Source organism: Brienomyrus brachyistius, chromosome 13 (assembly GCF_023856365.1).
Source record: "Brienomyrus brachyistius isolate T26 chromosome 13, BBRACH_0.4, whole genome shotgun sequence".
In the NCBI taxonomy this organism is placed as follows: Eukaryota; Metazoa; Chordata; class Actinopteri; order Osteoglossiformes; family Mormyridae; genus Brienomyrus; species Brienomyrus brachyistius.
In genome coordinates, this window is record NC_064545.1 from 22682927 (window position 1) to 22700313 (window position 17387).

The 17387-nt window shown below is 48.7% G+C and overlaps 1 protein-coding gene across 2 annotated transcripts in view; it reads right to left on the reverse strand.

Annotated features, from left to right (window-relative positions):
- luzp2 (leucine zipper protein 2) overlaps positions 1 to 17387 on the reverse strand; it is an 83789-nt gene that overhangs the window by 2924 nt on the left and 63478 nt on the right. The window contains exons 5-11 of one of the 2 annotated variants that reach the window (XM_048973152.1): positions 15474 to 15536; positions 13076 to 13138; positions 11627 to 11689; positions 10225 to 10299; positions 9423 to 9590; positions 3019 to 3120; positions 308 to 388 (exon numbers count right to left, since the gene is read on the reverse strand). In XM_048973152.1, the coding sequence (XP_048829109.1) occupies positions 308 to 388; positions 3019 to 3120; positions 9423 to 9590; positions 10225 to 10299; positions 11627 to 11689; positions 13076 to 13138; positions 15474 to 15536 (615 nt within the window). The remainder of the gene's footprint in view (positions 1 to 307; positions 389 to 3018; positions 3121 to 9422; positions 9591 to 10224; positions 10300 to 11626; positions 11690 to 13075; positions 13139 to 15473; positions 15537 to 17387) is intronic. The other variant, XM_048973153.1, reaches the window with a different exon arrangement.

Here is a 17387-nt window from a genome sequence, read left to right on the forward strand (position 1 = left end):
AGGTTGAAAGACGTTTAAAGGTGTGGATGATGGAATAAGCCCTTTCACAGCTCGGGAAATCTTCTTATCCATTAATATCATTAATCCTTACCAACTCCGAGCCCACAGTGCCCGACATCACCATTCATCCTATCTCCGATTGGAAGAGACATTCCATAAGCTTCCAGAATAACTCAGGTGGGCGCATAGCACAGGCTACAATATTTAGTGAATTTGTGTCTGGAGACAAAACAAGAGAGTTGATGTCCACTAGGGAGGGTGAAGATGAAGCACAAAAAAAAGAGGGCGAGGTGGAGCCTACACCCACCTGGTTATTCAGGTTCAGCGCTGCTGTTTTACTCACAGGGGACCATTTTTCAGTCTGGTTTTGAGAGCAAATCTTGTCAACCTGAAGGCAGACAAAAGTGATAGTCAAACATTGTGGGGGCGATGAGGGTCATCAAAGGGATCTGACCGTGGGAGTAAAGGGACAGCGACCGGAGGGTTGGAATATGCATCTGCTGTGAGTGGGCAGTGATAACGCTCTTCCTTAGATACGAAACATTAAACTGTGTAAACAATCTGATCCATTGTTTGACTTGACTTCTGTTTTGCTCTGTGTAATTCTTCAGTGGACAGATAAGCACAAGAAGGCACCAGGAATATCACTGCACCCTCGTAAATAATCCCTGCATTAAAGGGAAGAATAATTACCGTGCAGACCATTTACCTACAGGAACTTGCTGGGAAACATGGAGAACATCGTGGGTGGGTCTGGGGGAGGAGGGGGGGGGGCATGTAAAATGGCAGCCTGTTTATTTCAGCGAGCGCCTAGACGCAGTTCATTAATGCATGAAGATAAATGCGAACGACGTTCAGACGAGCAGTGGGAACCAGACGTGGGAGAGCTATGGTGCCACCATTACAGATAAACGCGCCACAGGAATGCATAGTGTGAAAAGTCATCAGCGATACCACACATGCCCTGCTGTGCATGCTATCATCATTATTTCATAGCTTTCCTACAAGCTTAAAATAAACATTATGCCAAAGGTCTGGGAAACCTACACATCAGTAAGTTTTAGCATTAATGTCCTTCAGATCTCCATGAGATGAACATCTGAAGGACAACACTGCGTTTCAGTATTACTGCTCTAAACAGGAGCAGTAAGTGCAGTGATGAATAAGGAGTCAAAAGCACTCTCAGCTTTCGCAGGCAGCCAGTGTCCCGGGCCGCTCACTGGTAACGGGGCAGAATACAGATTCTACAGCAACTGTCGCCGAGAACAAGCCTGTCCAGTACGCTGTGACCTGTCCTCTGCAAAGGACTTCATCAAAGGAGATTTGCAGCTGGCTGATGGCCATTTATTGTGTGTGTGGGGGGGGGGGGAGGGGGGGTGACTGAATCTGCCCTGTCCTTTAAGGAACAAATAGGTTCCATGTTGGTTATTCCATTCAGGATTTCAGTAGACAATCAATGGATACCCCATGCTTGACTCTAAGTCCGAGCCCATAATGCAGTTTCTGGGGTTATGCAGTACATCCAGTGTGTCAAGTCTCAGGCTTCCTGTATATGCCTTGTTAGAATACTGGTAGCCCCACCAGTCATGTGGGAGCCCAGGGTTCGATTTCCCTGAGGGGGAGCACAGCAGGCAGCACTGCCAGTGTAGTGGTATCATGCAAGATTTCTATTTTCATGATCCAGGTTCGATTCTTGTGAAGCATGCTGACTTTTGAGAATTTACCCTGAGATCAATAAAGTCTTATCTTACATGCTGATATGAAAGCCATGCTAATGTCAACACACCGACATCACATAATTTCAGGAGCATGCAGTAAACAGCTGTATGCTGCCCACAATTGTCACAAAAGTCGCCAGCGTGAGCATTAATCACAGTCATTTGAAGTGGATAAATGACAGCATCTCACACTCATGTTCTGCATGTCCACTGTAAACTGACCCACTGTGCTACAACACACCAGTAACGAGCAAGCAGCTCACTCTAACACACATACTATACAGTCATCAGCACGCAGCTCCACTCATTCCAAAGTGCCGGAAAAAAACTGCACCTTTTGACAAGGACTCTACTGATAGAAAAACACCATCATAAAATACATTTTGTGCCAATTTGTGCCCGAACAATGGTCAGAAATGTTATAATAAGCCATGGTACTATAAGAAGCAAACTGGCAGGTCACCTTCCTGAGAAGAGGGTACTCTGCATCTGAATGAAAGAAGATGGGGTGGGAATGCAGTACATCAAGCTGTGTCTAATGAATGGGTTACGCAGTATATGCCTGACCATGACACTCTCTCAGAGAAGAAACAAGAACAGTGGGTCAAACAGAACTAGAACGCGGTCTGGATGAGCCGAAAGGGTTCAAAAAAGGGTCCCGAACACGACATGGTCTCATCAACAACAATTAAGCAGAGTGCAGTGATATAATTCAAATGCGGATATTTGTCGTTAATAACAAGAGAAGCAAAGTAAACCTCAGCATGACAGTGAAAGAAAGGAGGGGAACAGAAGCACAGACCCATGAATTATGCATCAGCTTCATTTGGAGGAATTTAAGGAGGTTTTTATCTATGTTTAGTAGCAGAATCATAATGAGTCATTGAGCTATGAAGGTAATTAGTTATCATAATATTGCCAGAAAAGATTAGGTAAGTATATAATAGATGGGTCACACTGTGACATCATACAGCTTTTCAACACGGGCAGGTTTCTCCTTCATTCTTTTCCATATCATCCCGTGATAAACCATGTACTCTCTCGTACAGGACGCTCGATCAAAAACTGGAACCACCCATTGGCTAATGAACAATTCACGATTTGTTACTGCCCACTGGCTATCAAACGCGTCGTGGTTTGTCACTGCTGGCCAAAATGCAGCCTTCGAGGGCGAGTTTTTGTTACATGCGAGGCGACGCGAGCACTTTGTCACCGGCAGTTAGTGGGAAACAGCTGAGGCACAGTTTGAAGAACAGCGATCAGACTGGGCATGCAGGGTGTGACCCCCCCCCCAGCGTACCTTTTCCGACTGGCAGTCCTTGGCCTCTGGGGTGTCCCTCTTCATCGGCTCCGCTTTAGAGGGAGCTTTACTTGTAACGATCCTCAGTATTTTTGGGATATTCTGGAAGCAATAAAAAAAATAAAAACTCATTACGGAATAAGGCATAACTCAGGACCTGGAACCGTGAAGTTCCAGCTGACTAAACCATGATGATGGGATTTTAATAAATTTTAACTGCAAAAAAAAGTATATAAGATGCTTGTGCTTAAGCAATATTTGCTGTTTTAAAGTGCTAACAATTATAAAAACTGCTTCAGTTTTAAGTTTAAAAACATTTAAAGCTCTACTGTAGGGTACTGATCTCCTCTTGGTATGACAGGAGTGGGGAAATTGTGGAAAATTTGAAGAATGAAAGAGATTGTATGTTGAGAGGTTGTATGTCTTTAAATATATCATGATTTTATTGCAAGATATCATTTAGTTGTTAGAATCTAGGGAAATAAAATGATCTATTCTGGCTGAAAAAGAACAACATTGCCTGTTGACCCTCAAAGAGTCTGGAGCACAGGTGGCGTAATTGCTGTCCATTTAGAGAGGAAACGAAACTCAAGTAAGGTAGAGAGTTTGGCTGGATCCTGAACAGATTGAAATAGGAACACAGACTAATGTATATCAGTCCTCTTTTTCAAACAGCCACCTATAACAGAGATGGTCTAATATCTCTGCAGAACCCATTACGCGTAACCTTTTGACTACGAGAAAGTTCATTTCATTACCCACAATCCCCTGACAATATGCAATTGCACTTCATTACCCATAACCCCTCGACAGCATGCAATTGCACTTCATTACCCATAACCCCTCGACAGTTTGCAGTTTCCCTTCATTACCCATAATCCCTCAACCCCTCAATCAAGTTCAGTGTCGCCAACATTTAATTTACCTCTAATGCGACTATTCAAGCATTTAAGTAATGAAAATAGATAACAGTAAATTAACATAATTTTTTTATAATGATAAAACATACATGTCGTTCATGGTGTTTGATTAAATTTTTATTACGCTGAAATCCCTGAAGCAGGTTATCTTTTATGGTTAAGATGAACACAGGGAAAACCACCATATTAAAAGTGGAAATTAGTAATTCACTGAATTGGGACCTTAATTGAATTGAACCTTTAAGTGGAAATGGATTTTCTTTGGAATCACAGTTACTTGCTGTGAGAGGCAGGTGATAGGCAGTAGGTCTCCTGGTTTATCAGCGCTTTAACTGTAGGTGCTGGCTGAGTCTCTGCTTCAGTAAGTGCTGCCTATGTCCTGCTCCAGCGGCGTTCACAGGCTGTTAGGCATTAAACCGCTCCAGCTTTTAATCTCTCTCTGCCACCCCCGATCCAAGCTCCCTAGTATGGAAATCCCACATGTGCCAAAGTAGGGCACTCTTCCTCGCCTGTCTACTCTGTGAACTACTGTCCCATTTTTGACGCATTGGCGAACTCCAAGGCCCTGGGGTACCAGAACAACACCAATGTTCTGTGCCCAGCCCAGGAGGAATTCCCAGCACTCCTGTTGTGACACAGGACATAAACAGGGATCTGCTGACCAGTGAGAAGCAGCAGGGCACTCTGGTAGCATCAGTATGGAGCTCCACAAAGTCCAGAGGCGCAGCTTGCAACTTTGACATGGATTCAGGATGATCAAACATCACATTGTACCTGACTGGGTGAGGAACAATGCTGATTATTGTCTCTGGCATCTATGCTGTGCTGCCTGTGTTCCACTGCTCCAGACTACAGGCCACCGTGAAGGCCTTTAGTAGAATACCTCAGGCCCATAGAGGACTGCACAAACTCCGTGGGGTCTGGGGACCAGTAATAATTTGGCTCAAATGCTGAAGAGTGTTTGGTTTCCACTGGGCCAGATGTGCTCATCGCCGGCACGGCGCTGCCCAGGTGTCAATTATAGGCCTGCAGCCAGACATGAACATTGATTTTTCCACTTTTTTGGTCCAACCTTTTTTTTCCAGAGCCAATTTTCAATACAATAAAGCCTTCACTGTGTTATTAAGGTGCCTCTGATGACACCTGAGCTTTATGGCCTAAATCAACAGTTCACCTAAGCATTGCGAGCTATTCATGGATGAGCAGGTGATACGAGTGCTCGCTAAGGATGGCAAGTCCTCGCTACGCCTAACTGCCCAGGGGCTTGTTCTGGTATTCATGGGCCACATTCCAGGTGTTCCAGTAAACCTTGGCCCAAGCTCACACCCTCAATTCTTAAACGACAAGCTCAAGCAGAGCAGCCCTACAGGTCATGAGTATCATTACATGTCCTACTGTTACCCAAAGGTCCAGATGAGGCTTTGAATTAGCATGTAAGCCCTGCATGAACGCGACAGGAAAACAGGTAATGAATTATCCTTTAATCCTATAATTAGGAAACCAGACTGGAGTCCCCGCTGTTGTACCCTCAAGTGACACTCTTTGCCTCAGCCGTTTCAATAGTAATATCCAGATGTATTATTTAATAGTCTAAAACCTTGAATTATAGTCCACACTAACCAGGTGATTAAACGATATTCAATGAGGTTTAAGGGCAACTGTCTTAAAGGAAGTGCGTTCTCGTCTTCTAGATTAAAGAAGAGATGGTAGCAGTCCCCCGTGGGCAGCCCCATGCTGGTTACTCAGCCCTGAAGCACATCACAAACTTGAGCAAATGGACCAGACTGAGCAAACGGGCTTTCTCGAGGGCAGTGACAGAGTAGCGCCGAAAGGCGCCGCATTTCCCAGACTGACAAATGTGCAGTGATCTGGGCGGCGGCCAAAGGCGGGGACCTTGGCGGTCCGATCCTCGGCTGCAGAAGCTAGCTCTAGGGACATGGAATGTCACCTCTCTGATGGGGAAAGAGCCTGAGCTGGTGCGCGAGGTTGTGAAGTTCCGGCTAGATATAGTCGGACTCACCTCGACGCACGGCTTGGGCTCTGGAACCAGTCTCCTTGAGGGGGGTTGGACCCTTTTCCACTCTGGAGTTGCCCGAGGGGAGAGGCGCCGAGCGGGCGTGGGCATACTTATTGCCCCCAGGCTGGGCGCCTGTACATTGGGGTTTACCGCAGTGGACGAGAGGGTAGCCTCCCTCCGCCTTCGGGTGGGGGGACGGGTCCTGACTGTTGTTTGCGCTTATGCGCCAAACAGCAGTTCGGAATACCCACCCTTTTTGGAGTCCTTGGAAGGGGTGTTGGAGAGCGCTCCTCCTGGGGACTCCCTTGTTCTGCTGGGGGACTTCAATGCTCACGTGGGCAGCGACAGTGAGACCTGGAGGGGCGTGATTGGGAGGAACGGCCCCCCCGATCTGAACCCGAGCGGTGTTTTGTTATTGGACTTCTGTGCTCGTCACGGACTGTCCATAATGAACACCATGTTCAAGCATAAGGGTGTCCATATGTGCACTTGGCACCAGGACACCCTAGGCCGCAGTTCGATGATCGACTTTGTAGTCGTGTCGTCGGACTTGCGGCCGCATGTTTTGGACACTCGGGTGAAGAGAGGGGCGGAGCTGTCAACCGATCACTACCTGGTGGTGGGTTGGCTCCGCTGGTGGGGGAGGAAGCCGGCCAGGCCTGGCAGGCCCAAGCGTATAGTGAGGGTCTGCTGGGAACGTCTGGCGGAATCCCCTGTCAGGGAGAGTTTCAACTCCTACCTCCAGCAGAACTTCTCCCATATCCCGGGGGAGGCGGGGAACATTGAGTCCGAATGGGCCATGTTCCGTGCCTCCATTGTGGAGGCGGCTGACCGGAGCTGCGGCCGCAAGGTGGTCGGTGCCTGTCGCGGCGGTAATCCCCGAACCCGCTGGTGGACACCGGTGGTAAGGGATGCCGTCAAGCGGAAGAAGGAGTCTTATCGGGCCTTTCTGGCCTGTGGGACTCCAGACGCAGCTGACGGCTACCGGCAGGCCAAGCGGAATGCGGCTTTGGCGGTCGCTGAGGCAAAAACTCGGGTGTGGGAGGAGTTTGGTGAGGCCATGGAGAACGACTTCCGGACGGCTTCGAGGAGATTCTGGTCCACCATCCGGCGGCTCCGGGCGGGAAAGCGGTGCAGCATCGACACTATTTATGGTGGGGATGGTGCGCTGCTGACCTCAGCTCGGGACGTTTTGGGTCGGTGGAGGGAGTACTTCGAAGACCTCCTCAATCCCACCGACACGCCTTCCAATATGGAAGCAGAGTGTGGGGACTTGGGGGTGGACTCGCCTATCTCGGGGGTGGAGGTCGCTGAGGTGGTCAAAAAGCTCCTCGGTGGCCGGGCCCCGGGGGTGGACGAGATTCGCCCAGAGTTCCTCAAGGCTCTGGATGCTGCGGGGCTGTCCTGGTTGACACGCATCTGCAGCATCGCGTGGACATCGGGGGCAGTACCTCTGGACTGGCAGACCGGGGTGGTGGTCCCCCTCTTTAAGAAGGGGGACCGGAGGGTGTGCTCCAACTACAGGGGGATCACACTCCTCAGCCTCCCTGGTAAGGTCTATTCGGGGGTCCTGGAAAGGAGGGTCCGCCGGATTGTCGAACCTCGGATTCAGGAGGAGCAGTGTGGTTTTCGCCCTGGCCGTGGAACAGTGGACCAGCTCTATACTCTCAGCAGGGTTCTGGAGGGTTCATGGGAGTTTGCCCGACCAGTCTACATGTGTTTTGTGGACTTGGAAAAGGCATTCGACCGTGTCCCTCGTGGGGTCCTGTGGGGAGTGCTCCGGGAGTATGAGGTACCGGGCTCCCTTTTAAGGGCGGTTCGGTCCCTGTATGACCGGTGCCAGAGTTTGGTCCGCATGGGCGGCAATAAGTCGGACTCGTTTCCGGTGAGGGTTGGACTCCGTCAGGGCTGCCCTTTGTCACCGATTCTGTTCATAGTTTTTATGGACAGAATTTCTAGGCGCAGCCAGGGCGTTGAGGGCGTCCGGTTCGGTGACCTCAGGATTAGGTCTCTGCTTTTTGCGGATGATGTGGTTCTGTTGGCCTCATCGAGCCGTGACCTTCAGCTCTCACTGGAGCAGTTCGCAGCCGAGTGCGAAGCGGCTGGGATGAGAATCAGCACCTCCAAATCCGAGACCATGGTTCTCAGCCGGAAAAGGGTAGAGTGCTCTCTCCGGGTTGGGGATGGGGTCCTCCCCCAAGTGGAGGAGTTTAAGTATCTCGGGATCTTGTTCACGAGTGGGGGAACGATGGAGCGGGAGATCGACAGGCGGATCGGTGCGGCGTCGGCAGTCATGCGGGCGCTGCATCGGTCTGTCATGGTGAAGAGAGAGCTGAGCCAAAAGGCGAAGCTCTCGATTTACCAGTCGATCTACGTTCCTACCCTCACCTATGGTCATGAGCTTTGGGTAGTGACCGAAAGAACGAGATCGCGGGTACAAGCGGCCGAAATGAGTTTCCTCCGCAGGGTGGCTGGGCTCTCCCTTAGAGATAGGGTGAGGAGCTCAGTCATTCGGGAGGGACTCAGAGTAGAGCCGCTGCTCCTCCGCATCGAGAGGAGCCAGATGAGGTGGCTCGGGCATCTGATCAGGATGCCTCCGGGACGCCTCCCTGGGGAGGTATTCCGGGCATGTCCCACTGGGAGGAGGCCCCGGGGAAGACCCAGGACACGCTGGAGAGACTATGTCTCTCGGCTGGCCTGGGAACGCCTCGGGGTCCCCCCAGAGGAGCTAGACGAAGTGGCCGGGGAGAGGGAAGTCTGGGTCTCCCTGCTGAGGCTGCTGCCCCCGCGACCCGACTCCGGATTAAGCGGGAGATAATGGATGGATGGATGGATGGATGGACAAATGTGCACACACTCTCAGAAAGCTGCTATAAAGGATAAACACCATGCCACATGGGGCATATTTATGGGCCCGCTGCTGACAGCATAAACAAAATATCTAAATGTTTCAAGCAGCAATGACAGCAAAAGTAGGGGGAAAAAAACAAATTCCCACACCAATCAGTTACAGATAACCATATCCAAAGACATTATAAGATAGGTATATAAATACAGTAGCCAGGCCTAATTCAATCACGGGGGCCATTTCTGACATTATTTATTGCTAACCCATTGTTACTGGAATAATATCACAATTTGGAATGTTCCATATTAACAAAATGAGATGAGGTGCAGAGGAATGTATTTTTAAATCAGTGGCTTTGGCGTGAATTATTCCTTTGAGGAGAAAAACACGTTTTTCTTTCTCTGGCTCTGACCTTATTGGGCAAATTATAGCTATACATACAGTAAGATAAATGCTCTCACACACACACACACACACACACGCGCGCGCGAGCGTGCTCAGTGTACGCGTTAACACCTGGACCCTGTCAGGCTCCCCGAGGAGAACCATCTGACTGCCAGATGGCCGGCACTCAGGCTCCACCTGGGCCCTGGGGCTCGCCCTCCACGGCAGGGCATACCTTGGCGTGTGGCTGCTGGAAGGTGACCCTGGAGCTGTTGGCAAGGGCAGAGAACCTGGCCAGGTGGGAGGGGGCGGCCAGGAGGGCGTGGCTGCTGGGCGGGTGGCTCTGCAGCACTGAGGAGAAGCAGAGGTGCACGGTGTCCTTCAGAGCCTTCAGCTGGGACTCCTAAGGGAGGTGCATTATGGGTTATGGAGGTACACTCGTGTCTAAGTCATCTCTCCAGCCATACATCCACACGTGTATGTGTATATTAAATCACTTATCCATCTATTCACAACCACTCTCCTGCTGTATATTAACACGTTTATTAATAATTCCATCCTTCTGTCGCTCACATCCATCATTCAATCATGCCTCTCTCCATCCATGCCTTCTACCATCTCTCCATCCATTCTCAATGGCTAAGAAATATCTAGAAGAAATCTGCTAGACTGAAGCTCCACTACATCTGAGAGATGAAACACCTACAAATGGGCTCTTCTTTGTACTCATCTCAGTATGCATTTGATGCCAGAATATAATCAGAATTGAAAAAATATAAGTACAGCATATTAGTCTGGCATCTGTGCAATGTGTATTTTTTGTAAAGGATTAATTTTAGACCTGTAAGAAAAAAAAAACAATCAAATCTGAACAAGTTTACAGGAAAGGGAATTTGCTTGGGCTGTAATTAATGTGACTTGGATTTGCATTAGATTTGCATTCAAATTAGAATGAAACAACCGGAAATGTGTTGATAAGGTATTTAATGGCTTTCCACTGAATGATCGGCGTATGTGGATCCTTCCGGAAGCCTCACCTTGTCCAAAGCAGTCTTCTCCAACTCCTCCTTGGAGGCCAGAAGCTTGCGCTCCAGGTCCATGAGCTGCTGTCCCTGGATGTGAGACAGACAGGCTGTGGAAGTTCTGCCATATGAGTTTCCTCAGAGGTCAGGTTGGGGAGCCGGATCGGCTCTGACTAAAGTGGTGATGGTCAGCTGCCTCATGCCATCACACTGCATCACACTGAATCCAGCCCCTTGTGTGATGTTTGCCATCAGATAAAAAGCCTTCCATGTGTGTCGCTTCCTATCTAGAGAGGTCAGTGAAGCCCGCCTTCTTTTTTAAACATAACCTGTTTCCTCCCAAGTCAAATTCGCTAGTCTTTTTATTTAGCTAAAACAGCTACGTTCTCGTTCGCCAAGGGTTTCAGTTGTGTGTGGGAGGTCTGTACCCAGCGGGAGAAAAACAACAAACATAAAAGTAAATCCAAAGACGGCAAGGTAAGCGCAAAGCCTCCTCATTAAATGACCGTGCAACAGCCGACATCCCTGCACATGCTTTTTTCAGACTGGTCCCTGAGCTTCGCTCATAAAAGGCTAGACTGAGGGGGACAGTCCTCCCCCTTGTCAGATCAGGTACCCTGACTCTCCGCTCCTGTCCGACTTGTCAGCCACAATAAGAATGGAAGCAATCCTTTATATTTAGAGTCGCCTGCCCGGAATGCTCCTGGAATTGATCATTGATCGCCAGCTCCTTTAAGCTCACAGGTGCCTGGAGAGACAGTCTGCTTCTGCAGGCCAGATCAGAAGGCCGGACTCGCCCCCATGCATGCGCAGAGGCCGGGGAACCTACCGGACAGCGCTCGTCTCCCGGAAGCAGGCTGTAATGAAAGGCTGCAGCTGCCGTGCTGGCATTCTGATTTTGAGGGCTGCTGTCTCTCTTTATTAAGTGCTTCTACACAGACTGGAATAACGGCTGGTTATATACGTGCTCAGATCTAGCCGGCAAAATGTTCACCTGCGTAGCAAAGTGTGACTATTCAACACAAGCACCATCAAGTGCACAAACTGGCCCTGAAACCGCTCTTATACTACATGTATCCTTTCATCATTCTAAGATCGCCCAAAGTTCATGTCTTAGATCGTCCCCAAAGGCCCACCCACCCCATCTCAGGTGTTCACCCCTAGAGGGCGTAACCCCCAGGAGAACATTAAGTCCCGATGTTATGAATACAACAGGGTCACAGGACATTTGCGCCGGAGTAGCATAATCGAACAGGAGCGCTATTATCACATAAGGGCGAACTCTTCTAGCAACACCCAGAGCTTCTACTCTGCGTGAGGAAGTGCTTCTCGTTCGCCGTGCAGAATGCCTCACGCAGAGAGAAAAGGGGACTGCGAGAATTATGCGTGCCAGTGGAAATAATTTCAGTGCTCTTACCTTAAATACCAAATCCTTTTTTCCATAACGCAGCTCTTTCAGTTGAGCCTGGATTTTTTTCGACTGCAGGGGGAAGATAAGGAGACGTGAGTGGAAGCATGTAAATACAGAAATTCACAATGGAGGGCCTCGCCTTCAGTGCCTCTACTGGGAATGGCAATCAACACGCTCTCCCTTTCAAGAGAGAACAACAGCACAGTGCCTTCCCCCTGCCCCCCGCCTGGATGACGGTCGGCACCTTTTAGATACGATAAGAGGCTGTTTCACGCTCAGAGGCTCATCACCGGGGTCTGGGAGGGCTCTGCCCAAACGTGCCACAAGACAAGAACAGCATATGAACTGTGATGGTGCCCACTGTGCAGGTGCCATGGCATCTTGGGGGGGTCCACTGCCCCGCATACTGAAGTGCGAGCGACGCACACTGCACTTTGGTGGACAGAGGGACACTCTGCACATCGCACTTTATTCTGAAATACTTCCTATGTCAGCCATCTCATTCATTAATCTGGTATTTACTTGGTATACTGAGAATTTATTTAACCACGTCTTCTGTTTTAGCAGCTATTCCTTCTGTTTATTTCATATTTACTCAATAAATACGTATACAGTACCTAGTCACAGGGGCGTAGCTACAAATTCTGGGCCCTTTGACAAAATGTCATTTTTGGCCCCCGGTTCAATACAATTAAAAACTTTCTGTAGTCATGGGCCCCCGTAAAGTGTCAAGGCCCCCTGAATCTGCCAGGGTATCCATGCCCCCCTACAGTGCCCCTACCTAGTCATACGTTTGTATGTTTGTGGTGATTTTGTTTTCTTTTGTGCTGTCTAACCCTGTTACATGTTACTGTCTGGATGCTGCAAGTAAGAATTGTTAAATACAGATATAGAAAAGGCAAATAAAGAGGAATGTATTTTTAACATATCGTGGTGTGTTACACTGAGCACCCCGGACCGGCTTCAAGTCTGGTCGGCCTCCTGATCTGAAGGTTTATTTTACTTCACTGGCGGAACAGCGGGACATTTCACTGCAGTCAAGAGCCGTGGCCAAACATACCGCTACAGCAAAACTGGCAGAGGCTATTCACATAACCCCCGAAATAAAACACGCGTTCATCATTTTTGAAAGTTTTCAATTGGCACTGGAGTTCGATAATACATTCGCCACTATGAATTATGGAGGATGCATCATACGAGAGGAATTGTTATTGTTGTTTTTAATCGATAGGATCAGCAATTAATGGAAGTGAATGTGTGCTTACAGCTCCCTGGCCAGCTGAAGGCAAACTGCAGAGCTCAGCGCTCTGTGCTGTCTGCTTCGTACCGTGCACGCGCTCCATCTCGACCAGGAGCCCATTCACGCGCTTCCCCCACCCCGCAGCCGATCCCCAGAGTGAGGTCAGCGCCTCCACACTAATGTAAGAGCGAGGCCTCCTCGGTGGGGGGGCTTACCTCCTCAGCATGGATGCCACACAGCTTGCTCCCGGACAGCAGCTTGCTCTTCAGACTTTTGTTCTGCAGGAGCGAACAGCACAGAGAGAACGTCAGGAAGGTTCCAGGAGAAGTTCATGGATGCCGTCCATTCTCCGCTGAGGGGGGAGGCCTGTGGTTTACCCCCAACGGCTGCGATATCACACCCGATTACCTCACGGAGTGTCTAATCTGCACAGCCCTGCCATGCATGCATACCTGGGGGCTCCATTAAGACAACAGACTGACAGCTACACAGAATCAGACAGCCGGTAATTAGTGCTTAACGCTCTAATTAGGAGCAAATTCACTCGTGGTGTTAAGTGTCAGCTATTTTGGTTTAACCTTAATTCTTCTTGTTGTTCCCCTGTGATGAGGCGCATGGCTTTTACACAGGACAGAACGAGCTCACTGCTCCGAAAACTCTCACATTGTGTACTATAACAGGTTCTCCGTTAATACATTACTCAGTCCTGCATTGTTCATTATTCAAATGTGAAAAAAACAACAACGGAATACAGACCACTTGCTGGGGCTTGGATACCCAGTGTGACGAGAGAGAGTCCCCCGCAGGGACTCATGAGGAGACACACAAAGGCAGGCACACATAGTCAGCGAGCGGCAGTGGGGTGTGCAGAGAGGAAGGCAAGGAGGAAGGCAGAGAGGAAGCCTCTCTGCATCCACCTCAGCTCCCACACAGCATCTGCAAGCCCACCAGGTGCTGGCCACTGATTCAAACCAGCAAATGACAGGAAATCTAGGAAGTGCGAGTCACCCACTCCATTTTATATTCATACTCTTTAAAGCCTATTTCACACTCCCCCAAACTGTTTGTACCTTACACCTGGTTGTCATACTTTCATTTATGCATCTACATGTTTGCTGATTGATTGCACATTTTTATTTTATTTTATATGTTTTATTTAACCCCGCGACCCAGTAGGATAAGCGGTTTGGAAAATGGATGGATGGATGGATGGATGGATGGATGTTTCATTTTAATTTTGTTTGAACTGTACACTTCATGCCACCAACAAATTCCTCGTATTTTCTGATTCTGGTTTTGGATTCTGATTCTTGGGACTTGGTGCGAGGTTCAGCAGCTTGGGATTATATGCCTATGATCGGAGGGTCGCTGGTTTAAATCCCTTCATTGGCAGGATGTTGGGTTCTGGAGCATGACCCTTAACCTCAGGGGCTCTGGGGAATGGATGATCCGGCTTGGTGATCCTCATTTGTATGTCTGTTGCTTTGGATGAAAGTGTCAGCGAAATAAATAAATGACAGAAGGCTGTCCAGCACCCCTGAAGAACACATTACATCAGAACATGACTAAAGAACAGGGCACCATTTCAATACTTCACACCTAACGATTATTCACTTACATTATAGTTTCTAAAATCATGAACAATCGCGGTTCTAACTCACCCTTCTCTCGCTAAGGTTTTGCCAGAGAACTTTTTTTGTCATTGCAAACAACACTTCCTACATCACAGGGACAGGAAAGTGAATCTGGGCCATTGGGTAACGTGCACCGGAGCAGGCGTTGCTGAAGATGGAAAGTTAGGAGTTGCTGACCCTCAGTTGTCGGCATTACATTTTACTTGCCAGAAATGGGGATTATGACCTTATTTACATTTTTTTTTTTACTTTATTTACAAGACACTTTTGTCTCTGGTTACCTCACAGAGTCACACAGTTACAGGATAACAACCCACCAAGTCCAGCTGTGCCATACAAACAAAACACTAGAAATGCAACGAGACTTCTGACATTAAATGGGAGCTGGAGATTCCTTGGATAAACTGCGACCAATCAGCAGCAGCTTCCACGGGAAGCACAGAGACGGCAGCAGCCTTGGGCATGGTGATAAATGTGCCTGTTACAATCTGGAGCGCCATTTGCATTCTGGATATTGATCCTGCGATCCGGGCCCAAGTCGATCTCACTGTAACACCCAGAATTCCCTGAGTCAGTTTTAAGCACGTGCTGACCGTTCACTTTCTGAAGTCCAACTCCGACAGACCCTGTGAGTGTTATTGGATGTATCCTGGAGAGGGTGACTGATGAACTGACCCTGCCAGCAATGAGCTATCAGAGGTGATGGTCTGGAACGTTCCACTGGCGTAGGAGGTGCTGCACTCATGAATTAGGTTGGAAGGATGACCACAGTACTGACACCACCCCACAGGCTACAGCCACACACTGTGTTAGCCCTCTACATTATAATACGTGTGACAGTCACCCTCTGTGTTTCTCGGAATAGTGGCATAAAGTAAAAGAGATGAAGGCAGAGATGTATCTTCAGCGAGCCGTGGGAGGGCAGGGTCCTGAGGCAGGCTTAGCCACCGGGACTGGGCGAGCAAACTTTTAAGCTCACCTCCTGCTGGAGGTCTTTGATGATCTTGCTCTTCCTCTCCATTTCTGTCTTCAGGAAATTGATCTGCAGAAAAAAAAAACAGGAAGTTCAGAGGAGACAGCAGCCACAGTGCCTCCAGGCTCACCGCAAGGACATCAGGGACCCAAGCGGCACCTCGACCTGGCGGATTCGACCATGTCCAGCTGGACCGTCTTTCCACCTTTATTCTCAGGACTGATTAGCCCTTGCTTATAATAGAAGGATAACCTGTGGAATCGTCAGCGTGACATCAATTACTGCAAACCAGAGTGCTTTTATTCAAACACAAGGTTCAAAGCGCAGTGCAGAATCTCAATTATGAAGCCCCAATTCTTCAGTTTCTACACTCAATTGTCAGTGGCAAGCTACAGTAACGTGATAAAGTGTTTGGCCCATCTGATATTTGGCTTTTTTGCACATTTTTCACAATGAATTTGTTGGATCACTGGACCATGATGGCTCTCCCCTGATTCCTCCTTCCATCACAAAGACATTTTCTTATATACTGTACACTATTGCTTTTGTTTGTACTCTCTATAGTCACCAACTCTCCAGGAGTCATACTCATTTTTTTTTGTAGGGCTCTGAAAATAATTTTTCCAAAAACTGCTGTCTTGAGTTGTTTTTTTTTTATTCCATACGTAAAAATCACTGCATAGGGCTTAGGGACAACTTGCATCTCAAAAGCTAAACAAACCTACTGATCTCATACTGTAGGGACCAGGAGCACATTCTGCCATGAGCAAGACCAGTTCCCGAAGAGTCTCAGAAGAAGACCAGCTGTTGAGGTCACAAACATCTCTGTGGCATACAGTACTATGGTGCTCTCCTGATAGGACCCTGTGACCTGGGCAGTTTACATCAGGCACCCTGAGCTTGAAACCTCGTCCTGCTTTGTGTCAGCACTGCAGGCCATAGATGCTGGAATATTTTGCGTTTCTTTACATTCACAAAAACCCAGCAGTTTGTATTAATAAGCATGGGAATAAGAAACACCAGAGCATGTTGCTCCCGCTGTCGCCCTTAGACCAACCGCCAGCGTCGTCTTCCTCCAAATACTTCTTACAAAATAGCAGTTTCAGTGACAATAAACAGGTTGTGTACGGAAAATTTATCGGCAGGTGACGACCAATTACACAGGTGTGATATATATAAAGTGCAAAACGAAGTCATTAGCTGCCACCGTTATAATGTCTTTCCACATTGATCCCAAAAGGTTAAACAAATGCTATCTTAATTGAGCAACAGTTAGGTCTGTGTTGTTAACAGAATAATGTAATTACACGGTGAACGTGGCCAAGTCGCTGAGACAGATAACAGCATTCGCTCACAGATGTGCACCCACGTACCCACGGCAGACAGGAAATTGCAGCTCTGCGGACGAGGGAGGCTCGACGTCGAGTGTGTGTTTGTGTGTGTATGGGGGGGCTTTCAGCCTTTCCCCCCCCGCATCATCCTGCCCCCCTCCCCCTTGCTGCCTGAGACTTCAGAGACACTAGGGGAATAACTACCAGAAGCAGAAGCCCCCTGGTGTCTGGGGCAGCCACCAGCACATGCGGGGTTAGCTGGCTTGAGTGCTGGGATGAACCTCCAGGCATCCTCCCTCATCTCTCTCTATCAAAGTCTCTCTCACTCTTCACATGAGTCCTCAGCTGGCAGTAGCAGACTCTGAGAAGCTCGCGGCTGAACTGACCCAAACTCAGGCAACCTGGGCTGCCAGACTCAGACAAACTCATACCTGTGCAGGTGTAATATTCCGATGGCAGCATTTTACAGCTGTGATTGTGATGGTTAAGTATGAAGATGTTCCCCCCGGGACATAAGCTCCCACAAGGAGCAGCATGCGGGCCGGTGGCTTCACTGGGGCCGGTCCTGAGCGATGCAGTCGCCAGGCTG